General features: G+C 42.1%; 1 protein-coding gene across 2 annotated transcripts in view; it reads left to right on the top strand.

Moving 5' to 3' along the window:
- Window positions 1-27,696, top strand: part of GALNT7 (polypeptide N-acetylgalactosaminyltransferase 7) — a 120,836-nt gene that overhangs the window by 83,266 nt on the left and 9,874 nt on the right. Inside the window, exons 3-9 of one of the 2 annotated variants that reach the window (XM_021072437.1) lie at window positions 10,646-10,812; window positions 15,198-15,328; window positions 15,583-15,662; window positions 18,061-18,243; window positions 21,598-21,715; window positions 23,049-23,171; window positions 26,714-26,932. In XM_021072437.1, coding sequence (XP_020928096.1) covers window positions 10,646-10,812; window positions 15,198-15,328; window positions 15,583-15,662; window positions 18,061-18,243; window positions 21,598-21,715; window positions 23,049-23,171; window positions 26,714-26,932 — 1,021 coding nt within the window. Of the gene's footprint in view, window positions 1-10,645; window positions 10,813-15,197; window positions 15,329-15,582; window positions 15,663-17,734; window positions 17,918-18,060; window positions 18,244-21,597; window positions 21,716-23,048; window positions 23,172-26,713; window positions 26,933-27,696 lie in introns of both variants that reach the window. The other variant, XM_021072438.1, reaches the window with a different exon arrangement.

The raw sequence follows: 27,696 nt of genomic DNA, 5'->3' as shown, positions 1-27,696 counted from the left end.
GCATTCGGGCAGCGTCCCAAGTAGTGTCTGCCAAAGACAGCCCCCCCAAATTATCTTAAAAATCTGTTTGGCATAAAATAAAAAGCAAAACATAGACAGATTACTAGGGCATATTATATGTTTTAACACATGAGAGAATTTTGTTTCTTAACTATTGGCAGTAGTGATCTCTGTATTCAAAGTTTTGTAGCCAACATGTTCGGAGGGAATTACATTTGAATATAATGAGCATAGATAAGAAAGCTTTTAATCACATTGACTCTGTTGAAGAGTTCAAAGTCTGTATAGCACTAGACAGTGAAGAACTTTCCAGGTGAGTCTGAGAGGAAGTGCTGTCACTAATACAGAGGAACTGTGGGCAAGAAGAGAGATTTTCAGCAATTGGAGGTGGGAACACAGTGCCTCGTATTTTCCAAAAGGAAGAGAGAAAGCTTAGTTCTGGAAGCCTAACATCGTACACGGTTAGGACCCCAGGACAGCTCACCATGCAGACTGAGAACATAGCCCTCACCACGTGCCAAGTGGCCTGCAGAAGGGAGTCAGAGCGAATGAGTAATGCCGGTGTCTGAAAAGTGACTGTGTGATATCCAGCACATCTTGAATTAGCAGGATGTTTGAGTCAAGTTTTCAGATCCTTGTGGACAAGATAAAGAAAAGGATGTGAATGATAGTGCGGTTCAGTGATGAACAGAGTGACAGAACCTCTCAAGGATTGCATGTAGCCTTAAAGCACCAAATTTGACCTTCTCATATTTGTCCATGTACACAGTGGGTACAGAGGTATACGTCATACTAATCTTGTCTTCAACATAGAAAACTAGGAGGAATGGTTATACATACCTGTTGTCAAAATCATCAAAGGGGGAGTTCCCATTGTGGCTCAGGGGGTTAAGGACCCGACTAATATCCATGAAAATGTGGGTTTGATCCCTGGCCTTGCTCAGTGGGTTAAGGATCTGTTATTGTTGCAGGCTGCAGCATAGGTCACAGATGTGGCTCAGATCTGTCATGGCTGTGGTGTAGGCCAGCAGCTACAGCTCCAGTTCAGCCTCTCTGTGCCTCAGGTGCAGCCCTAAAAAAAAAGGAAAAAATAAAATAAAAATCGTCAAAGGAAACAGAGCCTGCTGGAGCACGCATCTAAACCAACACTAGAAAATGCAATAAATGTAAACATGGTTTATGCCAACTGCAAAAATGCAGAATGAGAAACATTGGGCTTAATAATAATCTGGAAAGAAAATTTCTAGGGGCTTTTGCGCTAGCAATATGATGTCAGAAAAAAGAAATACAGTGCTAATGTAGTATTAAATACTTAAAAGGAATTATATTCTGACTAAGGGTTGTAATACTGCCCCCCTGTGTTGGCTAGTTTACACTTGAGTTATCACCGCCACCTTTTCTGGGAAAGACATTGACAAAAGGGAGCTCATCCAGAGGATGGTCCCCAGGAAGTTTATCATTTCCTTTGTGCTGAGATTCTTTATTTTGCCCTGTGTAATGAGCTGTACTGAATAAAATCTACCACAGCGTTTTCTCAAGGAGTTAGTTGACTTTGTATCTTCCAAAGTGCAAAGAAAGTACCTGATGAAATCCTCTCCCCTGAGTCTGTTGAGCTTGAGTGACTGGTATTGATTCTCCTTCCCTTGAAAATGCATTTTGGTTTTCAAATGCTAACTTAAAGTTTATATCCTACATCACTACTTTGTTTAGCCATTGGGTGCCAGCACTGTTTCATGTGTAAGCATTTTTTCCACTATATTTTATCATGGACAAAAGAGGTTTTAGATGGAGGCAGGGAAGATTTTCAATTTATTTAAAAATAAAAATGAATAGTTAAAGGAAAAAAAAAAACCCAGTGTTTCTTTCCCAAATTGAGGATTATTTCCTATGCCTAAAAAATCTTCCTTGTTAGGAGTTCTGCTGCTGTGGCACAGTTGGTTAAAAATCTGACTGCAGTGGCTACAGAAGTGCAGGTTTGATCCCTGGCCCAGGAACTTCCAAATGCAAAGGGTGTAGCCATAAAAAGAAAAAAAATCTTCCTTGTTAGACTTAGGCTGCTTGCAGAATTAAAGGAAGAAAATCTGAAATGACTATTGAGACACTTAGTGAATGATCCAGGAGTAAAGTATACAGCCTTTAAATGGGTTGAGATGAGTAGTTTCTACCATAAACACACAAGCATATGCATGTACACACATCACTATAGATTAACGATAGTATATATGGACTGCAGGGACTTGCAACCTGAAAATGTTAAGTTTTTCATAGTCTGTTGAATTAGATATTGTTTATTGATAAATTCTAAATACATAAAGGCTATAAACTACATGTACCATCAAACTACAGATGGTGAAAAAAAACCTAGCTGGGACAGAAAAAAATGGAAGGAAATTGTTAACAGGCATTTCATTTTCAGCCTTGAAGTCTATTTTTGGTGTTTTTCTTTTTAGGTCCGCACCCGCGGCATATGGAGGTTCCCACGCTAGGGGTCTAATTGAAGCTACAGCTGCCAGCCTACGCCACAGCAAGGCAGGATCTGAGCTGTGTCTTCGACCTACACCACTGCTCAGGGCAACACCAGATCCTTAACCCACTGAGCAAAGCTAGGGATCAAACCCACAACCTCATGGTTCCCGGTAGGATTCATTTCTGCTGCGCCACGACGGGAAATCCTATTTTTGTTTTTTTAAGTTGCAGAAAAGTCATTCTGAAAATTCTTCATTCCCATCTTTCCTCCCCCTCCCCCTCCTCCTCATCCTGTAGCATATAGAAATTCCTGAGTTAGAGGTCAAATCTGAGCTGCAGCTGCTGGCCTGCACCATAGCCACAACAGCACTGGATCCAAGCCCCATCTATGACCTCCACCCAAGCATGTGGTAATGCCAGATCTTTAACCTGAGTGAGGCCAGGTATCAAACCCGTATCCTCACCAATACAATGTCAGGTTCTTAACCCACTGAGCCACAGTGGGAACTCCCTATCTTTTCTTCTGATAAAGCACCTGACCCTCACAGCTACAATGGAGAGATTCTGTAAAATTACTTTAATAAAAACTCTGCAGCTTGAATCACTGCAAACCAGCGACCTGAATGTGAGTGTGTGCGGCCAGAGGTGTTGGTGTTGATGCTGGAGCAAGATCCTTTGGTGGTAGAGGGTTTTTAAGCCCCTTGGGAAATGAATTGCCAGAGGCAGAAATTACTCAAAAATCTATAACAAAACCCATCCATTGCAGCACTTATCCTGTTTCCATTGGCCCTTCTCCTTCTTAGGACTTACAGATTCTGTGTCAGTAAAAGTGAGAGAAACCATGCAGAACAGAGGTGTGACCTTGACACAGGGGTGTTTCTCTCCAGGCTCTGTGTTGTTGCAGCACTCTGTGTGCTCTACCCAGTGCCTGCCTCTCCCAGCCGGGAAGTCAGAAAAGCTGCCAGAGTCAAACCTTCTTCTGAGCCTCATTTAGCCTGATGGGGGCTGATGGAAGCTTGTGAGTCAAGCTAACAGTCCATGTGGGCCAAGGTCTCCTGGGCCAGCACCAGGGGCCTGTGGTACAGATCCCTCTCTGGTGCAGATCCCCCTCAGGATGCTCCTGGGCCCCAGGGGGTCTCACCTACTCTCCTTTAGCATCTGGGTGACAGGAGGGTCACTTGGCCTTGAGGTTTTGGCCAGTTTGGCCCATACTCCCATCTCTGCTGCCCACTCCTGGCTAAGTAAGGTTCCCCTTGCTCCTAGGTGTACTGACCTTTCTTGTTGTCTGCCCTGGGGACCGCAGTCCCTCCCACGCCTCCCCTACCTTGGGCTAGCCTACACGTTGGCTCATGGAACCTAGGATCCTGTGATCCCTGCCTGAAGCCTTTACCGCTTAGCTTTGCTGCATGGCATCTTACTCTTTCCATGGTAGCTCCTGGCAGTCCTGGATCTGAACTCTTGCTGAAAGCAGGTAGAAACTTCCAGGCTCCCTGGCTCCATCTAGAGCTACGGGAGACTGGGAAAGGGGAATGTCTAACTCTCCCTGCCCAGTGCCCTCCAGCGTCATTTCTACCTGTGCAGGGCCATCTCCCCTGAAGTTTGGAAGGAAGGCCGGGCTCAGGCCCCTCCCTCCAGCTGCTTTTTCTCTCTTTTGTCATCTGGTTTCCTCCAGACTTCTAACCTTACCCACTGGAAGAGTTTCTGCCTCCCCTTTCTTTTTTCTTTTCTTTTTTTGGTCTTTTTGCCTTTTTAGGGCCACTCCCATGGCATATGGAGGTTTCCAGGCTAGGGATCTTATCGGAGCTGTAGCTGCCAGCCTACACCACAGCCACAGCAGCGCCAGATCCGAGCCATGTCCGCAACCTACACCACAGCTCACGGCAACACTGGATCCTTAACCCACTGAGCGAGGCCAGGGATCAAACCCACAGCCTCATGGTTCTTAGTCGAATTTGTTTCCACTGTGCCACAACGGGAACTCCCTGGACTGATTTATTCTTGAAAGCACCTCAAAATAGGATTGTAGAGTGGGGAGTAGACATTACTCAGAGGAGGAAACACTTCTAGAGGCATTTCAAAAATATCCCTAAAGCAATTCAATAAATATTTATGGAGCAGCTGCTGAGTGTTAGCTGGTGTGTGCAAAATAGATGCGGTGCCTATCCTCAGTAAGCTTACAGTCTTGAGCATTTTGTAGGAAAGATCCCCAAGCAAGGGCTAGAGATCTACAAACAAGGCCAATCATTGTAGGGTCAACTGAAATGTCCATCAGTTAGGAAAAGGATTTACATAAATTATGAAACAGCCATCCTCTGGAATGTTATGCAGTCATCACAGAGAATTAGATAACAAGATAAATCTGTACATGCTCACGTGGAGGAAGAATCTATGCTTTTTATCTGAATATATCTATATATACACAGACATGTAAATACACACATTTACATGTCTGCATGAGCATAAAAAGATTTTAAGTAGTACACAACCAGCTAGTAACAGTGATTTCCTCCAGGTGGTGATATTTGATATAACTGGGGAGAGGAAAGGGAAGGGACTTTTATCTTTATTTTATAAACTTCTGTATTGTTCGAATTTTGTACAACAAATTGTATTGTAATTTTTTTCCAATTAAAAAAATTATACAATTTTTAAAGGTTACTTTCCAAGCCCAGTTATTTCAAAATATTAGCTGTATTCTCCATCTTGTACAATACATTCTTGAGCCAGTCTTACACCCAGTAGTTTATACCTCTTATTCACGCACCCCTCCACTCACCCTTCCCTTTCTCCAGTGGTAACCACTGGTTTGGTGTCTGTATTTCTGAGTCTGCTTTTTTTTTTGTTATATTCACTAGTTTCTTGTATTTTTTAGATTCCACATATAAGTGATATCATACAGTATTTGTCTTTCTCTGTCTGACTTATTTCACTTAGCATAATACCTGCAAAGTCCACCCGTGTCACTGCAAATAGCTACGTGGGATCTGAGCTACATCTGTGACCTACTGATGAATGGTGGCCATTCTGACAAGTGTGAAGTACTATCATGGTTTTAATTTGCTTTTCCCTGATGATTAGCAATGTTGAGCTTTTTTTTATGTGCCTACTTGCCATCTGCATTTCCTTTTTGGAAAAAAGTTTCTTCAATTCCTCTGCCTATTTTTTTTTTTCTTTTTATGGCCATACTTGTGGCATATAGAAGTTCCTGGGCTAGGGGTCAAATTGGAGCTGCAGCTGCCAGCCTACGCCAGCACCACAGCAATGCTGGATCCAAGCCACATCTGTGACCTAGCTTTTAGCAATGCGCTGAGTCCTTAACCCATTGAGAGAGGCCAAGAATTGAACATGCATCATGGACACTGTGTTGGGTTGTAAACCTGAACCACAACGGGGAACTCCCTTCTGCCCATTTTTAATTGGGTTGTTTGTCTTTTTGTGTGTGTGTGTGCCTGCAGCATGCAGAAATTAAGAATCAGTGACAGTGCCTGATCCTTAACCCAGTAGGCCACTAGGGAACTCAAAGAGTTGTTTGTCTTTTTGATGCTGAGTTATATAACCTGTTTATATATATGTTGGCTGTAATACCTTACCAGTCATATCATTTGCAAATATTTCTTTTGTTTTTGTCAGTGGTTTCCTTTGCTGTGCAAAACTTTTAAGGTTAATTAGGTCTCATTTGTTTATTTTTTTATTTTGTTGTCTTTAGGAGACAACAAAATAAAATTCCCTTTTTTTGGTAATTTTTAAGACAAAGAAAATCAGAAAAATATGTACCTTGCACATGATCTAGTTTAGGTCTTTGGAGTTATTTCCAAACCTTTAAGAGGTGAGGAAGATGGGGGTTGGGTGGTGGTCTCTCTGCCAGTTTTTGCCCCTCATCCTATAGGAATGCAAGGTAGGGTGTCCAAACCTCCAACCATCTCCATGTGGAGTCTCTGGGACAGAAAGGTTGCCCCCATCACCCCTCTCATCTTCATTCCACCCTTTTCCTCCCCAGCATCATTCCCTCTATGTTTTCACCTCCTTTCTGTCTCCCATCCAAAGGCTTTATCTGCCTTGTTTCTCCAGGTTGTCATCTTTTGCCTTCGAAATTAGAAAGTTCCAAATCTCCTTGCATGACTGAAATATTCTCACCAATTCCAGAGTCTGTTGTAAATTAGAATTGGTGTCTCTCCCCTCCAGTTCTGTTTCTTGGAGCCCGAGGTTAGATTCAGAGGAAGAAAATTATTGCCTGAGTATTGTTTGTTTGGTTTTACAGTTTTGGAGGGGGCATTATTGCCCCTACTCATCCATAATGCCCACATTAGTCTCTACAGAAACACTCATTACATCTTTTTTCAAGATCTGTGTTCTTCCACTACAGTTATTCTGAAAGAGCTCTGTGCCCTCCCAGATTTGGAAAGTCCATCTTGGTGCTCAAGGGTGCCTTGCTCCCACCCCCTCCTTGGTCCTGGGGTGTCTCCAGGCTGCAAAGGGCAGAGAAGAAGGGGGAAGAGAGCTTCCATCCCATAACTATAAGCTCTGGGGTGCCTTGTACTGACATTAATATTCAATGTCAGTGTCAATTTTTAGAACTTAGATCAGTTTTTAGCCATTCATGGATAGCTATCACTAGTAGTTTTTCTTTTCCTATTGTTTTACATTTAACAAGATTTCTTATAAAACTCCAGACAGCTTCAGCTTATGTCCTGACTTTGTTAACTTTCTAGCTGAGTGATCATAGTCAGTCATTTATCTCTGAGCCTCAATCCCCTCACCTGTAAAATGAGGATATTAATGTTTCTAACCTTATAGTGACAGTGAGAGGTTAATTAAGTTAATAAAAGTGAAGCACATGGAATAGTGCCTGACATATAGATATGTGCTGGCATTTGCTGTTTTACTGCAAATGCCCTTCTCTGTAACTTTTCTGCTTCAGTTTTTTTTATATTTTAATTATACCTTCCAAAGATACAGGTCTTCCTTCTATTCATTTTTTTTTTTAATCTGAATCACACGCATACAATTCATTGTGCTTTTATCTTTTCCTCTCCACTTCTTTGGTCTCAGTACTTTTTAAAATCATCCTTCTGGTCTCAACCTCACCTCTTGGCTCCAGGACGCCTTCCTGACCACCTGTCTTGAGGTTAAGTGAGGTCTACCTGTCAGATGCACTGTGGTTTCTTCACCAACACATGCAAAGTGCAGGTATTTGCTCCATGTTTGGCCTACTCTGTAGGACCATGAGCTTCACAAGGGCAGACACTGTGTCTGTTCCTCGGTGTCTAGCTTAGAATATAACTGGCACTTACTATTCATTTAACGAGAAAATGCTGATGTAAGAAATAAGATTAAATGGATTCCAGACAGTCTGATTTCTGTTTTTTTTAAAAAAATAAAAACCTCTAAGTCTCCGACATAAACGACAGCAACATCTTCTCAGATCCACCTCTTAGAATATTGACAGTAAAAACCAAAATAAACAAATGGGACTTGATCAAACTTAAAAGTTTCTGCATAGCAAAGGAAACCCTAAACAAAATGAAAAGACAACCCACACAATGAGAGAAAATCTTTGCAAATGAATCCACTGACAAGGGATTAATCTCCGAAATTTATAAATACCTCCTACCGCTCAATACCAAAAAAAAAAAAAACAACCCCGTCAAAAAATGGGCAGAAGATCTAAACAGACAATTCTCCAAAGAAGACATACAGATGGCCAAAAAACACATGAAAAGATGTTCAACATCACTCATTCTTAGAGAAATGCAAATCAAAACCACTCTGAGGTACCACCTTACACCAGCCAGGATGGCCACCATCAAAAAGTCTACAAACAATAAGTACTGGAGAGGGTGTGGAAAAAAAGGAACCCTAGTACACTGTTGGTGGGATTGTAAACTGGTGCAACCACTGTGGAAAACAGTATGGAGATTCCTCAGAAGATGAAAAATAAAACTGCCATTTGATCCAGCAATCCCACTCCTGGGCATCTATCCAGAGAAAAGACACATGTACTCCAGTGTTCATTGCAGCACTATTTTCAATAGCCAAGACATGGAAACAACCTAAATGTCCATCGACAGAGGAGTGGATCAAGAAGATGTGGTACATATACACAATGGAATATTACTCAGACATTAAAAGGAATGAAATACCGGCATTTTTAGCAACATGGATGAACCTAGAAATTATCATGCTAAGCGAAGTCAGTCAGTCAAAGAGACCCCGACATCAAATGCTTTCACTGGCATGTGGAATCTGAAAAAAGGACACAGTGAACTTCTTTGCAGAACAGATACTGACTCACAGACTTTGAAAAACTTATGGTTTCCAGAGGAGACAGTTTGGGGGGTGGGGAGATGCACCGGGGTTGTGGGATGGAAATCCTATCAAATTGGATTGTGATCATTGTGCAGCTATAATTGTAATAAATTCATTACAATTTATCTAAGAACATAGATAATTGAGAACAGTGTTGAAAGGGAAATAAACACTTTCGGAGAAAAAGTTGTTTGCATGTATATTGGGCCAGGTCCTGTTTTAGATAATGGTGGTATAGGTTTTTAAGCTGATAATGTTAATTACTGCTTTTATGTTTTAAATATAATCTTGGGGGCAAGCTTATTTACTACTTCATGAAAAGCACTGGTATTAAAAATATATATATATTTTCCTTTCTTTTTATCAAGTAGAAGGTAATGGGCTCCAGATGCTAGTTCTAAAAAATTAACTCCTACAGAAAGAACATGAGTCTCTAAACTGCTCTCATTAGTCTGTTGTGTTCTTATGGTCCTGTTCTCCCATAACCAAACAAAAAAAGTATGTGTGGGTTGTACATACACTCATACATGTGTATATACATTTGTTTGTATATGCATAATACATAATTGTACCTTGGTATCCTTGGGAGAAAAGTTCCAGGACCCATTCGGATACCAAAATCTGTAGATGCTCAAGCCCCTTATATAAAATGATGTAGTTTTTACATATGACCTGGGCACATCCTCCCCAATACTTTCAACCATCTGTTTATTATTTATAATACCTAATACAATGTAAAGGCTATGTGACTAGTTGTAAATAAAATGTAAACACTATGCACATAGTTGCCATGGCAAATTGAAGTTTGCTCTTTGGAATTTTCTGCGATTTATTTTTCAGTATTTTTGACCCACAGTTAGTTGAATCTTCAGATGCAGAACCTGCAGATATGGAGGGCTGACTCTGTGTGTGTGTGTGTGTGTGTGTGTGTGTGTGTGTATGAGAGAGAGAGACAGAGAGAGTTAGAGGGAGAAGGGGAGAGAGAGGCACTGCTCTGCGAAATTCAGTGAAACTTCCCTGGTTCCCTGAGTCTTTATCAGGCCCTGTTTGGGTTTCCTTCCAATTAGAAAAAGGCTTCTGGCAACATTATTCCTGCTACAGTTGTTCCAAGTAGTTTTATGTAGTAAAATAGTTAAAGGCCCTTTCTTTAGCCACTATTAGAACTTTGTTTACTTACCCAACAGTTAATTGTGAATTGTGGAATGCCTTCCATATGCCACAATTCAGCCCATTTAATGTTTTTCTGAATGTTTTAGCCATATTAGAACTGGACAGTTTTCAGATGCATTTATACAATGGTTTCTTCACAGCCAGTGAAATAAATCTCTTTCACCAGAGGATTTTTTTTGTTTTTGTTTATTGCAGCCACACCTGCAGCATATGGATGTTCCTGGGCCGGGGAGCGGGGCCGGGGGGGGGGGGGCAAATCAGAGCTGCAGCTGCGGCCTACACCACAGCCATGGCAATACTGGATCTGAGCTGCATTTGCAACCTACGCTGCAGCTTGTGGCAATGCCAGATCCTTAACCTACTGAGTAAGGCCAGGGATCAAGCCAACATCCTCACAGAGATTGTCAGGTCCTTAACCTGCTGAGCCACAACAGGAACTTGCACCAGAGTTTTAAAACGGAAAATAAACCAAGATTGAAGGCATGAAAAATAGGCCTTAATACCATCCCTAGCTGACTTCATCTCATAGCAACTTCTCTTCTACCTTGGGTTTCTGTTAAAATATAAAAAGTTGTATTTCATTCCCTTGCCTGAGTTAAGTCAATAATATTTAAATTCAGTCAGAAAACATAGTCATGGTAAGCTTGGGACCAAGCATTGTAGATTACCCCTGAGTAAATACGATAAAATGCTCCTTTTGCAGATGCAAGTATTGGCATTACGATGAAAACCTGCTCACGGCCAGCATCGTCATTGTCTTCCATAATGAGGGGTGGTCAACCCTCATGAGAACAGTCCACAGTGTAATTAAAAGGACTCCAAGGAAATACCTGGCAGAAATCGTGTTGATTGATGATTTCAGCAACAAAGGTAATGGCTATGGAATTGACATTTTGTCTATAAAATGAGTTAATTATAAACGATTGCAAAAAAATGTGATTTCAGAATAGTCTTCAAAAATAAATAGTTAGCATCTATTGAGAGCCTTGCTTATCAAGTTGCTACTGTGCCAAGCACTGAATGTGAATTATTTTGTTTAGTTCTGACAGTAGCCCTTGTGATATTGTTTACCTTTATTTCACACTTGCGGCTCAGAGATGTTAAATAACTTGCCAGAGGTCACAGAGGTAGTAATTAACAGCCACATCCAAATGTAGAGGCTCATAAGTCTGTGTATTTAACCACAGTCTTATACCACTTCTTTGGGCCTCATGTTTTATAAAAATTTAACCGTAGCGGAAATTTATTGGACCACTTAAAAAATGCAGTGGCATATATATATATATTTATCTTAATGCCACTCAAAGCTCTGTCCACAGTTGTCAGACTGAATTCTATACCTATTGAGTAGCTCATGTTTTGTGTTTGAATGATGGTGCAAATATTTAATTTGACCAGAAACCATGGCCTATTTTTATTTACAATAGAAAGTACCTATTAAAGATAATTTTTTTCTATATTTGATTTAGAATATTGAATAGTAGAAAATTGTCAGGGTTTTTAAAATCCTTTTCAAGGAGCAAGCTCTATCAGCATTTAGGGAGGTGTTTGGTAGGCATGGTTCAACTTGGAGAGATTGAGCGCTGATTTTTCCAGAGAAGTGAGCTTTTTTTAAGTTAACATTTTTTTTCTTCTTCAAATAGATCCATTATTGTAAGCTGAATATATCTTCTTAGTGACATAAATATCAAAAGATAGGTAATGCTATAGCTCAGATCCCAAATGAGTATGTGACTATATTACTGAAACCTAGATCACCATATTTATATATTTTTCGTTGCTTGTCACAGAACTGAACTGAAACCTTTGAAAATTGACCAAAGAGCTCAGGCATCTCAGTAACAACAGGATGTTTGCTTTTTGGCAAATGAGTTTTGCAGAGAATATTTATGTACAAGTAGTGATATCACTGAACATAATGTTAGAAGAGGAGTCAGAACATGGGCAGCATGAAAATATCATCCAAAATGGCTTTACAGAAGCTTCCTCTAAAACTTAATTTAGAACTCTCACAGTCTGATAAATCTCTTCTGTTTTTGCAAGGACATGACCAGAATCTTGATCTGGTACACATATGTTGGCATGGAGAAGAAGTAGAAATACGACCTACTTACTTCCTTTCCCCCTCCTCATTGTGCAACTAATCACTTTTTTCAGCTAATCATTTTAAATTACAGCAGAAAATGTATAACTTTTAAATTTTTCAGTCACATCACATGTCTTTAATTTAGACTCTTGGTTGCAATTTTATGCAACAGGAATATTTTCATTAAGAATACTAGTCCTCTCTCAAAATAAATACTCGAAAGTATGTTTTCAAGTGATATTGTTGATATTAACCATGTTTTAGATTTAGCAAAACTTAAGTCTACAAGAATAACTTGCAGAAATCCCATTTCTATGATTGTATTGATTTTAAAAACGCCTGTGTTACTAATACAAGTAATAGTTCAACATAGTCTTAAAAAAAAAGTAAAGATACACCAAAAGGTGTTTCCCATTCTGAAATCTTACTTCCTTGCTTGGCCTAAGGAAAGAAGAACAAAACTGGGAGCTTAGAGTTTCCGTTGTGGCGCAATGGTTAACGAATCCGACTAGGAACCATGAGGTTGCGGGTTCGATCCCTGGCCTTGCTCAGTGGGTTAAGGATTCGGCGTTGCCGTGAGCTGTGGTGTAGGTCACAGACGAGGCTCGGATCCCGCGTTGCTGTGGCTCTGGCGTAGGCCGGTGGCTACAGCTCCGATTCAACCCCTAGCCTGGGGAACCTCCATATGCCACGGGAGCGGCCCTAGAAATGGCAAAAAGAAAAAAACAAAACAAAACAAAAAACTGGAGCTTAAGTTTTTTGTCGAATTTACTAATTTTTTTTTGTGATCAGTGCGTCTATTGTTACAAACCTCTAATATTAAGCCTTTTGTAACACGATTTATGTATGTACGTATGTATTTTTGGCTTGTCCGCCAGAAATCAAACCCCACCACAGCAGTGTTTCAGGCTGCTGAAGTAACAACGTCAGATTCTTAAACTGCTGTACCACAGGAGAACTCCCTCTTATAACACATTTTAAAAGCAATTTCATGTAGGGTCTTGCCTTTGGTGGGGACTACCTGTGGATAGACGTATGAAAAGTGTTTCATAACTCTTTCCAAATTCAAAACAACCTTGACATCTGTCAGCCCTATCCTCAGTAAAATTATATAGTGTTTGGAAAAATCTTACTAGAGGGAAAACTGGGATTGTTTTCTTTCCCCAGTAAATTCAGTATGTAAAGCTTTTTATTTTAAAGACAGAATAGTTAACTAATGGATATAAAACCCCACAAAAGAGCTAGCTGTTCCAAACCTTCAGGTTTTTGGAAGTTACAGTGTCTTCAAAACCTCACGGTCTGGAGCCTTTGAACAGAGAACACTCCTCTCCACTTGTGTGTTAGGCACTAGGCTGCTGGGATCTGGAGACACATCCTACCCGGTCCTACCTACCAGTCTCAGGGAAGGTGGCTAGGGGAGCACTTTGGCTCACAGTGCACCTCGTTTCCACCCGCCTCTCGTTGGCAAGTCATGTGGCCTACTGTGCGCAGAAGTCAGCTTAACTAGAACCTAAATTTAAAGAGCAGACCATTCACTCATTTCTGGCTCTAACAGTTTATTTTAGATTTGTTTAGATCACGTATCCAAAAAAGGACCTAGTGCAATTCAGAAGGGGCTTTTTAAAAAAACAGTTTAGGGGAGTTCCTGTTTGTGGCTCAGTGGTAACGAACCCTGCTAGGCATCCATGTGGTTCAATCCCTGGCCTCGCTCAGTGGGTTAAAGGATCTGGCATTGCGGTGAGCTGTGGTATAGGTTGCAGATGGGGCTGGGATCCAGCGTTGCTGTGGCTGTGGCATGAGCTAGTGGCTACAGCTCTGATTCAGCCCCTAGCCTGGGAACTTCCATATGCCACAGGTACGGCACTAAAAGACAAATAAATAAATAAATAAAACATTTAGGACTGTACCTAGCTTAAAAAAAAAGAAAAGAAAAGGGAGGTAAGAGCTTTTTTTTTTTTTAAAAAAAAAAAACATATTGAAGGGAAAATTGCCAAGAGTTTTGCAGGGGGGAGGGGATTGTAATTTCAGTGTAAGAATTTTATTTATAATTCTCATTAAAACTGGATACCAGAATATAAAAAGGAAAATTTTCTCTTCTGAGTATTGAATACCCATGTGTGGGTGTCTGGCTAATTATAAGCTCCTTAAAAATGAGTAAAATATTAAGCGAACAGCCTGATTTGCCCATTTAACCACTAGCTTGCCACTAAATACAGCTATTTTTTAATTTGTTTTTGTATTCATGAGCCAAAATTTTAAACTACTTAAAAATAATTTTTGTGTCTTCAAGAAACATTTTTAAGGATCCAGGAATTAGTTGTGGCTGTGATGAGCCAATTTCATGGGCTTACAGTGATACAAACAAAAACTGTTCTCTTGTAACTGGGAAGCCAAGATGGAAACTTTGGCAAATGTATCTTGTTTTTGTAACACAAACTTTTCTGTCCCAAATTGCAATATATGCATACATATAACTATATATATATAATACATATTTATTACGTAAGTTTCAGTCCTGAATATTTATAAATATGTACATAGACACTTACACACACACACACACACATATATACACACACACTTACTGATGCTTAAAATACAGAGAAAATGGGATCTTTTATTGTTGTTTGCCAACTTGATGGGAACTATATTCATCACCACACCAAGACTACACCTTTCAACACTGATTGTAGGGAAAGGATGGATCAGAAACAAATGTTAATACCCTACGCCCTGTGTGATGGTGGTGCAGTCATGTAATGTTATTTACAGGCGATGCATCTTTAGAAATCCTGAACCATTGCTTCTGCCAAAAGCATACAAACTATTGTGCCTGAAAGCTTCTAGATATGATGTTTTAACATGTGATTTTTTTTTTTTCAGTTTTTGTGTTAGTTGGCATAGTCATCATTTATTTAATGTTTAGAGAGATGTTTGTTAATTCTCAGGCTATCTAGTTCTCCAGAGGCATATTAAGCTCAGCATTTAACTTGAATAATACATTTTACCTTACTTTCCTGGAGTAAACATTCAGTCTGATCTATGTAAAATTATTGACTGCCCAAAGTACCTGTTGTTGCCGAGCCTTTTTTCTTGAGAAAAATAATTGTTTAACTGGTTTATAGACGTAAATATAATTTGTAATGGTGAATGAATTTTTCATTCATAGAACATTTAAAAGAAAAACTGGATGAGTATATTAAGCTGTGGAATGGCCTAGTGAAGGTATTTCGAAATGAGAGAAGAGAAGGTTTAATTCAGGCACGAAGTATCGGTGCCCAGAAGGCCAAACTGGGACAGGTAGGAAACATTTGATACCTATAATAGATATCAACATTTTGGATTTAGTGACTAAAAGATCATATACATTTTTAAATACACCTTGAGTTTTTAATTTTTTTAACTGAAATGAAAATGTTGGCTTAAACAGAAAACTTACGTGTCACAGTTGACTCTAACAAAGAGTTTGTATTAGCATCCAATTTTAACTTGTATGTGATAGATGATGTGCCATATACGAGGAGTGTTTTTTCACCCTGCCTCTCTTTTTGAAGGTTTTGATATACCTCGACGCCCACTGCGAGGTGGCAGTTAACTGGTATGCACCACTTGTAGCTCCTATATCTAAGGACAGGTAACATGCTCTTGCTTTCTTTCTTTCCTAGTTGAAAAGTAAACCTCTTCCTAGAAGGACAAATAATATTCTCATTCTTCTGATTTCAGTTCCATTCAGGGTATCATGTTGTGTTTTGAGTGTTATCTTTCACTAGTTGTTTCCCTGGGTGGAGCTGGACCTATCCTTGGGGCTGATTTGGATGCAGGCAGTTAGGCATCTGAGCCTAGGGCATCTCCCTCAGAATCATCTTGTGGTTGGGTTACTGAAGAGACTTCCTCTAGCTCCAGAAGCTTTCTCTAAGAATAATAGTAATTGTTCCCTCCACTTCGGTAACATTCGAAAGACTTGAAGGAACATACTTTGAAATTATGCCTATTGTTTTTTTATGCCCTTTGAAATTGTTATTTTACATGGTAAGGACCAGCTGTTTGTTATTTGTGTCAAGGCCCCAAGTTCCCCTAGGACCTTTAAAGTAAGTGGATACCTGTGCTAAGGAAATGGGTTGATCGCCATTCCATTTACACAAGGTCTGAAACAGTGGACAGCAGCACTGGTCTCCTGGTTCCCAAAGCCTTCCTTGTCATCAGCCCAGAATTCTGACTATTTCAGAATCTAGAAAAAAATAAGGCAAATCCCCATGGCAATGGCATGAGTCAGAGGAAGAACTCTGGAGGGTTTAATCATCAGAGGATTTATCATGAATGATTTTCATGTGCTCTTTGAGTTAATGCTCACAGCAACCCTGTAAGATACATATCATTAGCTCCATTGTCTTGAAGAGTTTGCTGAGGCTTAGAGAAATTAATTGATTTGTTCCAAGTCAGACAACTAATAAATTGTCCAACTGAGATCTCTGGGACACGTTCCACTGCATACTTAGAAATCTGAGAGTCATGAGAAGTGAGAAAGATAAACAGCCTTTATCTTCACCTCTCCTGCTGCAGACTGGCAGTCCTGGGGGCAGTGAGGGGACAGCGTCCCACAGGGACCTTCCCCTGGCCGGTGGGAATCCACAACACCTTCCCTCTGTCAAAATCTGAAGCCCCATAGACTTTGCCCTTGGTTTCTAAACATCTAAAAAGCAGCTTAACATGGCCATGAAAACCTATAATCTCCATTTTAGGAAATACATTTTGAAATCCTTTCTGATAAAAGGAGCATTGAGACTAGCAGGGCACCAATTATCTTTGTAGAGTTGGCTGTACACCTAGTTAGTCATATAGTGCCAGCATTTTCATAAAGCTCAAAGAAAAGGTAATTGTTTGCTCCAAATTCTCAGGCCACTATTTAAGTTTTTTAGCAGATTTTGAGGGATTTTTTTCTTGTTTTTTTAAAAAGCAGGAATACAGTACAGTACTTTTTTTTTGGCAATGTAAGCTTTTTTTTTTTTTTTAAGTAAAAGAAAAGCTGGCTTTTTTTGCAATAAAAAGCAGGAAAAGAAGATCAAGTAAATGTACAGAAACAGTTTCGTAATAACTGTTCTCAAAGAAGCAGAAAGCAGCGAAGACTTGGGAACACTACTGAAAGTGTAGCAGGCATTATCTTTCTACACGCATACACACACAGTCATTTTTAATGTAGGGGTCAGGAGGGAAAATAACAGGCAAGGAAATCTGGTAGATAATGCAAGGTTACCAAGAGAACATTGCCTGTAGGACCAAAGTGAAAGTGAGGAAACACTGTTAAATTTAAAAATATGGCTCTTTATCCCTGACATTTGCCCAGAAGCCAAGGAACATCTCCTCTCTCCTTCCTTTATGAAACCAGCCTCCTTGACTCTTCAATGCATTTATTCACTTCTATTTCCCATTAGGTATTAAAGTCTCTGGTGGGGGGTGGGGCAGGGGTAGACACCACCCTGCCCCCAGTAAAAAGAGATAACACACAAGTTTCCTGGTGGCTCAGTGGGATAAGGATCTGGCATTGACACTGCTGTGGCTCTGGTTACAGCTGTGAAGCGGGTTCAATCCCTGGCCCAGGAACTTGCACATGCCTTGGGTATGGGGGGAAAAAAGATAATACAGCTAGGCTTGTTAAACTAGTCAGATTTGGTTTCTTAAATGCTTTTTCATTTTCTGTAAATGTTTCAGAACTACATGTACTGTGCCTCTAATAGATTACATAGATGGGAATGATTTTTCCATTGAGCCACAGCAAGGTGGGGACGAAGATGGCTTTGCCAGAGGGGCCTGGGACTGGAGTTTACTGTGGAAACGTATTCCCCTAAGCCACAAGGAAAAGGCCAAGAGAAAACATAAAACTGAGCCTTATCGGTAAAGATTACTGCTTCCTCTTCTTATGTGAAATGTTGATCTAAGTGCCTTCTTTTTTTTCCTTCCCCATGTATTCATATAAACATGTGGGTCCGTACGTGTCCTTCCATTTCATCTTTGCTGCCATCATCAACACAACACAGAACCATTTGCACTGTGCCGATTATAGATGTCATAAATGGCAACACGTATGAAATTGTACCCCAAGGGGGTGGTGATGAAGATGGGTATGCCCGAGGCGCGTGGGATTGGAGCATGCTCTGGAAACGGGTGCCTCTGACCCCTCGAGAGAAGAGAATGAGAAAGACAAAAACTGAACCGTATCGGTAATCACTAAATCACTTACCTGTTTTTCTTTTCTCCAGCTGGCACTAACCTATTAACCACTTGCCAACCTTAAAAAAAATAAAAAAAAAAAAAAGTATTATTATTGAAACTGTACCTGCTGTCTCAGATTCTGAAAGGTTTTCTTTCTTTGCTCTATTTCACACGTTTAAATTCACAGTGATTGCTTTTTCCTTAAAAGCAAGCTCCATTTGGGGGTGGGCATATATTTCATGGCATTAGTTCCAAATACCAGTGGAAAAAACAAAGTCTTTTGTCATCCCGTCCTAATAGACTGGACATGAGATTATGTTCTTTTGACGATCACGTCATTCTGTAAGTTTAAAACGTGTAAATTACTTACAGTCCAAGTTTTATATCCACTTCGATGCCTTGGGGGTAGTGTTAACAATGAAAGGCTGCGGCAAGAGTTTTTTCCCTCCTTTTGTTTTATCTGCTAACTCTTAAATACTATTTTTGTACAAGTTAAAGTTGATGAATAAAAATACATGACTTTGGGAAATGTTACATAGAATCCTTTATTACTTCATTCTCAGAAGAGTATTTGATTAAAAGGAAACTTTATTCCAAAATCAGCCTTTCTCCCTTCTGTGGCTCTTCAAATAGAACAGTTTATGCTACTCTCTGCTTTTGGTCTTTTCACTGGAACGTTTTACCATCTTTCAAAAGAGTGGCCCCAAATGAAATGTTTGCTTAAATGCTCCTGTAAGCTTCCCACTGTGTCTGATTTTACTTCTCTGACCTTACAGTTTTGCTTTTGGTCTCTCTCCCTGTAATGCTACTGATGATGTTCGACTCGATTTTGGAAAGGTATCTCCAAGCAGAAAGCTGATGGGATTTGGGCACATTGATTGAGATACCAGGATACAGAAATGGCAAACATAAGGAAATTTTACAACTTTTAGCTTTTTTGATGTTTTTCAAATTTCTTTTTAAAGTTGTTTTTCAAAGATTGTCCAGGAACATACTGCTTAACCGGACTCACAAATAATTCTGGGGAAAAAAAGGCAGGGGAGTGATGACTACAGTTATATTTCTGCCAGTTTCGTAGGCTTGCAGAGAAAAAAAATTTTTTTTTCTTTTCACCACCACACCTGCAACATATAGAAGTTCCAAGGCCAAATCAGAGATGTAGCTGCCAACCTACACCACAGCCACAGCAACACCAGATCTGAGCCACATCTGCAACCTACGCTGCAGCTTGTGGCAATGCTGGATCCTTAATCCACTGAGTGAGGCCAGGGATTGAATCCATATCCTCACGGAGACAATGTCAGGTAACCTGCTGGGCCACAACAGGAACTCCAAAATTTGTATATGTGCGAGAAAAATTTAAGGAAGGTTTTTCTTTAAATAAATCACTGATTTGCATGTCAAGGATACATTTTCAAATGTGTACCAAGTGGGAATGTATTTAAAGATTAAAAAGACATAGTTACTGGAGTTCCCGCTATGGGACAGTGAGCTGGAAATCCCACTGCAGTGGATTATTGGGTTCAATGCCCAGCCTGGTGCAGTGGGTTAATAAATCTGGCGTTGCTGCAGTGGTGGTGTAGGCTGGTAGCTGCAGCTCAGATTCAGTCCCTGGCCCAAGAACTTCTATATGCTGTGAGTACAGCCATTTAAAAAAAAAAAAAAAAGACGTAGTTATAATAATGTTAAATGATAGATAAATGTGGCGTGAAAATATAACCAAAAACATAATAAGGCTGTTTAGTGAGTTAGGCAGAATACTTTAAGAAGAAGAAAAGCCTTATGAGAGAAGGATTCTCCCCTGATGTGATTTCCCTTTAATATTGAAAATGTTGCTTGGTTCGTTATTTATATAATATTTAATGAGTGCTTACTGTATGCCAGGCACTATTTTCTGGGGATAAATTTTAGAGAGACATGTTTGTGGCACTTAAAATGTAGTGGGCAAGAGAGAACTTGAACAGTTAACTACAGGAGTGGCTCTGGAGTAAGTGTAATGAGTGGCGTGAAGAAAAACAACAGGGAAGTTCCTGTTGTGGCTCAGCAGTTATGAACCTTGACTGGTATCCATTGGATGTGGGTTTAATCCCTGACCTTGCTCATTGAGTTAGGATCTGGTATTGCTGTGGCTGTGCTGTAGGCTGGCAGCTGCAGCTCCAGTTTGACCTCTAGCCTGGGAACTTCCATACGCAGCAGCTGCAGCTCTAAAAAGCAAAAAAAAAAAAAAAACCAAAAACAAACAAACAAAAAAAAAACCACAGTGTTCTCAGAGCTTATGGCAAGTGTCACTGAGGCTGAGCCCTGAAGGATGGGGAATCAGCCAGGGGGTGGGGGGCATTTTAGGAGAGGGACAGCGCCCATGAAGGCCCTGGGATAGAAGGGAGCTGGTCATGTTCCCAGCAAGGGCAGAGCAGTGAAGCAGTACCTGGTGTGTGACAAGCCTCAGATGGGGCAGCAAAGAACAAATGACACAGTCAGGGGGTCATTGCACTTAGTCCAGGATGGCAGCAGTGATACTGTGAAGAAGTAGAGTCAAGACATGTGTTCAAGGTAGAGTCAGTAGGAATTGGTGATAGATTCAATATTAGCTGTGACCATGAAGAAGCTCTACTAGCAGAGTCCACCTAAGAATCGTATGCAGTGATAACTAATTGTTTGGGGGTGGGGGCAGGGAACAGGGTGAAAATTCTAACACAGTCTAACGATGGCAGTGTTGTCCCTAAAAAGTACCCAGTTCAAGATCCCATTCAGGTACCCCACAGATCCCTCTTTGACATGCCTGCCTCCCCTACAAGGTAAACAGCTCTAATTCTCCTTTGTCATTTCTGTGCTACATCTACAAACTCTGAATGATCTGTGGCTGTTCCACCATGATTTACACCCTTATATGGCAAACCCCTGGGCTATAAAATTTAAAAATGAGAGACTACTTCCATAGTGTATGATTTCACTCATCCTAGAATGAGTCATGAATCATTGTAGGAACAGTTAGCAGACCACAGGTACATGGCTCAGTATTTTTAGGAGAGAAAGGGAAGATTCTGTTTTAACCAGCTCTCAAGGCTTAGTTTTTAAGTCAACAAAGGAACCAAGACGCCCTCTGATGGCGAAATGAAGTAATGTTCTAATTTGTAATGAACTGTAATATGATTGTCAGTTAAAAATTGTAGTAAATTCATTAAGAAATTATGAACAGATTGTTTTTTGAAGGCTTTATAATTTCCTAATGTTTGGCCATCAGCTCTGCCTCTTCTATGCATCACTGTGTGTGTGTACTGTATTCTAAACAGGCTTGTGGTCTGTTAGTGAAGGGATAGCGGGGGCTTGTCTTGATAAGTTATTGCAACGTTTCTTCTCTGTAGGTCCCCAGCCATGGCTGGAGGATTATTTGCCATTGAACGAGACTTCTTCTTTGAACTGGGTCTCTATGATCCAGGTCTCCAGATTTGGGGCGGTGAGAACTTTGAGATCTCATACAAGGTAACATTTTGTTTACACATCGTCAGTTTTCTAAGCAGTTACTGATTCTTGTGAATTTCAGATAAGGCTCATTTCTTTGGAAAAGACTTTTAAAGGCATTTCTCTAAATTATAAGGAATAACTAACAAAAACATTTGCCTTTTGGGGAAAATAAAGCAAAATCCAAGCTCCAAATTTAATATATGTTTACATGGCTCAGCTAAAAATTGAGGCCAACACATTTCAGATATAAAAATACCTCCCCTCCTGCCCTCCTCCCTGCCCCCAAAGGCTTTCCGTCCATTGGAGCCTTTTGTTATAGGAGCACTTGGGGGAACCTGCCTGTATAGGAGTCACCTGACCGTCAACTGATGAAATGACCCTTTATCACATAGGACAAGGTGATTCACGACAGGAGTAGATCCCAGTGACCGTGTGTCCTCAGACCGACAGTCTCCACCCTTTTCCCGAAGAAAGGAGACCTGTGCTCCATTTGAGTGGAAGGGATGTCCATTACCTCTTGTCTTAGTGTCCAGCTCAGCACTGTGAGGGACAGAAGAGCAGCTCCGTCCTCGCTCTCTGAGAACTTAGTCAATGAGCAATGAGAATTGTGCCTAAATTCATAGCATGGTCGGAAGGTAGAAGGATGTTCTGCTGGCATGATGAAGCAGCAGCATCATGCAGAAGAAAGTGTCCAGCAGAACTAGAAAGGTGGGCGTGAGATACAGCGGGCACTTCCACGCAGGTGGAATGAGGAAAGGCAACAGACTGTGGACAGCAAAGTGCTGCAGAGACAGGAGCTCTGTCTACAGAACCTGGCTGCACGAATCAGACAGACATCCAAGAAGATGATGTGGGCAAGTGACTGTGAAAGAGAACCTTCAGAGAGCCTTCACAGCCAATCTGAGAGGTTGCTGCTCAGTTTAAGAGGCAGTGGGGGGAGCCACATTCAGAGATGTTAGGAGAGAAGAGCATGCCCTAGAGCGTCCCGTCAGCCAGTGTGATCTCCTGCTGTAAATAGGGGAGCGTGGGATCGAGGGGAGCCAGTTAGGTTGTTAGGAAGTCACCAGTAGCAGGGGGTGGGGAGAGGGCAGTGATGCACAGCATAGGCACGCCTCCAGGTTAGCCGGGAGCCTTGTTGCCTGAGCTGCTGGGCTCAGGAGGTGCCCCAGTGCCGTGTGTGACCCACTTCCCAGGACCTCTTTGTTAGTATGTGAGCTCGAAAAACAAGGTTGTTTTAGGTTCTGGTTAGTTTGAGTTTCCTGAGGACACCCAACCTAATTTAGATTTTAGGTTGATGTTTACAAGGCAGATTTGGCATGTGAAACAGCCGCCGCGTGTCTCTCCCTGACAGATCTGGCAGTGTGGGGGCAAGTTACTGTTCGTGCCCTGTTCCCGCGTGGGACACATCTACCGTCTTGAGGGCTGGCAGGGGAATCCTCCGCCCATCTCCGTTGGGTCCTCACCTACTCTCAAGGTGAGTCTCTCAGCTGAAGGGGGAAGAGGTGGGGAGCTAATATTCATGTGCCGCCTGCCAAGGTGGTCACTTAGATGTCACCTCGCTGACCACGGTACGTCTGTTAAGCAGACACGCTGTTTCTCACTTTTAACTTGGGCTGGACTTACTCATGAAACAGCTTCTTGTTTTTTAAGGTTCTTCCTTGTATGCCATTCTGATTAGAATTCTCATCTTGAATGTTCTCTGTGAAAATATCTCAAATTTTTAAAACCTGACACTGTGTAGGAAAATACCAGCTTCTATCATTTAGACGTGAGTAAAACACTATTTTTATTTGATATTTAACAAGTAAAGTACTGTGTAGTAAAGACTCAAATTTTTGAACAGTGCTTGCAGAAGTTTAATATCTTTTGTCCTTCTAACCAGGGACAACCAGAAAAGGTTCACACAGAGGCCACAGGCCCCACTGCTGGCAGGAAGAAGGCCTTGCTCCTTTGATGGGGCTGCTTTCTTAGACTAAGAGTATGTGACTGTGGTGCCCTTCCTTTTCTAGAGCCCTTAACCAAGTCAAAAGCAGAAGGAAGTCTGTTTTTGGCTACAGATACAACTTAGGACAGTTCTCCAAAGAGAAGAGATAACAGACTAGGCTTTAAAATTTTTTCACTAGCCAAATTATCCTAGAAATGGCCAAATGGAGCCCCCAGCTATGACAGAAGCCAAGATTAAAATTTCACAATAACACAAAGATAGTACCTGACAGCCTTGCAGGAAGAGAACCTGCCCTTGGAATCAGACAGTCACCAAGAACTGATGGAAAGTCAGATTGGCTCAGGAAGGCCTGCACTGCAGGGAAAAGGGTTAAATCTCTGTCAGATTAACTGAGGGTCGGGAGTTCCCATCATGGCTCAGTGGAAACAAATCTAACTGGTGTCCATGAGGACGCAGGTTCGATCCCTGGCCTTGCTCAGTGAGTTGAGGATCTGGTGTTCCTGTGAGCTGTAGTGTAGGTCACAGATGAGGCTCAGATCCCAAGTTGCTGTGGCTGTGTGATCAGCAGCGGGGGCCATGATGCGACCCCTAGCCTGGGTACCTCCATATGCCGCGGATGCAGCCCTAAAATGACAAAAAAAGAGAGAGAGAGAGAGAGATTAACTGAGGTTCCTATCAGCCCCCCAGGAAACACAGCCTTTTCCAGCGCCCTCTGTCCATTTCTGTCTGTCCCCTCCACCCCTCCAGGGCTGTTCCTCCAGCCCATGGTTCCTGAGCTGCAGACCTTTATGGCCAGCTGCCTTCTAGAGCCTTCTCTTAGATGACCCTCAGATGTTCCAGACATGGCCTGGCTCTGCCTCATCTATGCCTTCTGGGTCCAGGCTTCCCCTCACCAGCACAGGTGCCCAGGGTGCCCCCTGGGTGCTCACTCCCCTGCTCCCTGACTCTCCACCCTCACTGCCACCCCTCAGGCCACCTCCACTCCCACCCCTGCCCCCAACATTCCCCTGAGAACTGAATCTGGTGTCTGCCCCCTGCTGAGACCCTTTGGATGGTTGTCAGCTGACAGATGACATGCAAAGTCCTTAAAAACGAACATTAGTATTACTAAAGCTGACACTTCCTGAGTTCCGCATGTGTACAAATCTGAATACTTTACACAGATTAACTTCTTAATTAAACTCTTCTTAAAATGAGGAAACCGAAGAAGCTTTTCTCAGTGAATCCCAGTTCCAGCTGTGGTAATGAACATCTTTCAGGACTCCAGGTGCACCGTGATTTGTCATATTTGCATTGCTCTTTGCTCTGAGTTCCTGTCCCTCCTCATTAAGCACTGCTTGGAACTGAGCCCTTCCCCCTCCCTTCACAAGCAATGAAGTGCTCCTCCCTTTTGTTGCTGTAACCTTATCTGCATACGCATAATTCTTACTGTTTGTGAGCACCTGGGGGACATGGATTGTGTCTAATTTTGGATGGATTTGCAAGAATTCAAAACATGTAGCAATAATCCTGTGTTCTTTTAGGAGACTGCAGCTTAAAACTTTTCTGAAGGCACAGGCTTTTGCAACAACATACCTATGGCAGGGTGTTCACCCTGTGATAGTTAATCTTGCGGCAGAGAAAAACTTTAGTCTGAACACTAGATGTTCCTGCAGCGGTCAGCAACCAGCCTTTTGTAGTAGCAAAGCTGGGTTGGGAGCTCAGCCAGCCATTTGGCTGCCTGTGACCTGTGCTGCATTCTCACTGCAGCAGAAGAGATGAGTACTCACAGAAGAAACCTTGTGGCCACCAGGCTGAACAGACTGACACTCGGAACCTGTTTAGAGCTTGCTCCCACGAGATGTTCAAGCCAGGGACCTGGCTGGGTCTGTACCGAATCCATCACATAGATTCACGCCTGTGTGGGCTTGTTGCATAAAATAGCGCAAGTTCGATCTTTGTCAGTTATTACCTGTCAGCCTATTTGATTGTTCTTTTTTAAAATTAATTAATTTTATTTTTAGGGTTGCACCTGTGGCATATGGAATTTCCCAGGCTAGGGGTGGAATCAGAGCTGTAGCTGAAACCTATGCTACAGCCACAGGCACAGCAACTCGGGATCTAAGCTGAGCTGCATCTGCAACCTACACTGTAGTTTGCAACAGCACAGGATCCTGAACCCAGTGAACAAGGCCAGGGATTGAACCCACACCCTCATGGATACTAGTCAGGATCTTAACCCCCTGAGCCACAATGGGAGCTCCCTATTTGATTTTTCTTTTGTTGCTTTTCGAAGTACACCAACTGGGGAAAATAGCCACTCATTTGTGGGCTGGAGTGAAGTGGCTCTGCTGTACTTCACCAGACTGGCAGCACCACTTGCAGGAATGGGTTTATCAAACAGGGCTGTTGTGTCTCCTGGTGGTTTCTGACATGAAATTCCAGCAGCACAGTGCTCAGAGGAGATTGTTCTGGGGGAAGGAGGCCCACTGCCAGCCAGACTCCCTCAGGAACCCTCTCCAAGCTCAGCTCCACCAGCAGGAGAAAGTATACTATCTTAGAGTGTGTGGCCTTCAGCGCAGTGATGCCAGATTCTGTGCCAACACTCTTGGTTGAACATGCGTGATACTGACATGTCAAGAATCACAAGCTCACTTGTGTTTGCTATTTAATTAAATATTTGGGCCTACTGAAATGAGTTTGCCCTATGTTGGTCATATTTCACATGTCTGAGAGAGGCTGTTTATGACAGTATGGATATTTTCATTTTTTTTAAATGATGCAAATTTTCGGAGTTCCTGTTGTGACACAGTGGTTAACGAATCCAACTAGGAACCATGAGGTTGCAGGTTCGATCCCTGGCCTTGCTCAGTGGGTTAAGGATCCGCCGTTGCCATGAGCTGTGGTGTAGGTCACAGACGCAGCTCGGATCCCCCGTTGCTATGGCTGTGGTGTAGGCCGGCGTCTACCTGCTCCAGTTAGACCCCTAGTCCAGGAACCTCCATATGCCTTGGGAATCAGCCCTAGAAAAGGCAAAAAGACAAAAAAATAAAATTAAAATAAATAAATGATGCAAATTTTTTTTTCTCCAGAACTATGTGAGAGTTGTAGAGGTCTGGTGGGATGAGTATAAAGACTATTTCTATGCCAGTCGCCCTGAATCAAAGGCATTACCATATGGAGATATTTCTGAGCTGAAGAAATTTCGAGAAGATCATAACTGCAAAAGTTTCAAATGGTTCATGGAAGAAATAGCTTATGATATCACCTCACACTACCCTCTGCCGCCCAAAAATGTCGACTGGGGAGAAGTGAGTATCAGCCGGTGTTCAGGTCTCAGGGGGGGTGTTTGGAGGCTGAGCTTCGGGAAGAGCAGAGGAAGGTGCAGATGTGGAAAGAGAGAAGAATTTTCGGGGGAAGCTGGGGGAAAAACTGACTGTTAACCTCCCCGCCTTTCCACCAGACGGTTATCCCACATCACCTCCAGCCCAGGTCCCTCCTCTCAGTTCCGCCTGGAACTGCTCGCCCTGCCCCTTGGCCAACTCCTGCCCACCCTGCCACTCTCCCCCGGACATTCCCACATTGAAGCCTTCCCCTGCTTCCCCACTCCATCCCAAGGCAGTCCTGCCATCTTGCCTAATAACTCAGAGTTGCTGTCTGCAAGTGTCCCCAGGCCCTGCTCGCCACTGTGTCCCAGTGAACCTACACGGAGTCTCACGTGCAGTAGACACTCAGTGACGGTGACCATAACTGAAAACATTTCAAAGCAAAGGTGCTGGGAGTTCCTGTCATGGCTCAGTGGTTAAGGAACCTGACTAGTATGCATGAGGACTCGGGTTTGGTCCCTGGCCTCGCTCAGTAGGCTAAGGATCCGGTGTTGCCGTGAGCGGTGGTATAGGTCATAAGATGCCACTCAGATCCCTCACTGCTGTGGCTGTGATGTAGGCCAGCAGCTACAGCTCCCATTCGACCCCTAGCCTGGGAACTGCCTTGCATGGTGCATTGAACATTGCCCTAGGAGTTCCCTCTGTGGCACAGTTTGATCACCAGCATTTCTGCAGCGCTGGGACACAGG

This window comes from Sus scrofa, chromosome 14 (assembly GCF_000003025.6).
Source record: "Sus scrofa isolate TJ Tabasco breed Duroc chromosome 14, Sscrofa11.1, whole genome shotgun sequence".
Lineage (NCBI taxonomy): Eukaryota > Metazoa > Chordata > Mammalia > Artiodactyla > Suidae > Sus > Sus scrofa.
Note: the sequence above shows the minus strand (reverse complement) of the source record. Positions and strands in the feature narration are given on the sequence as shown.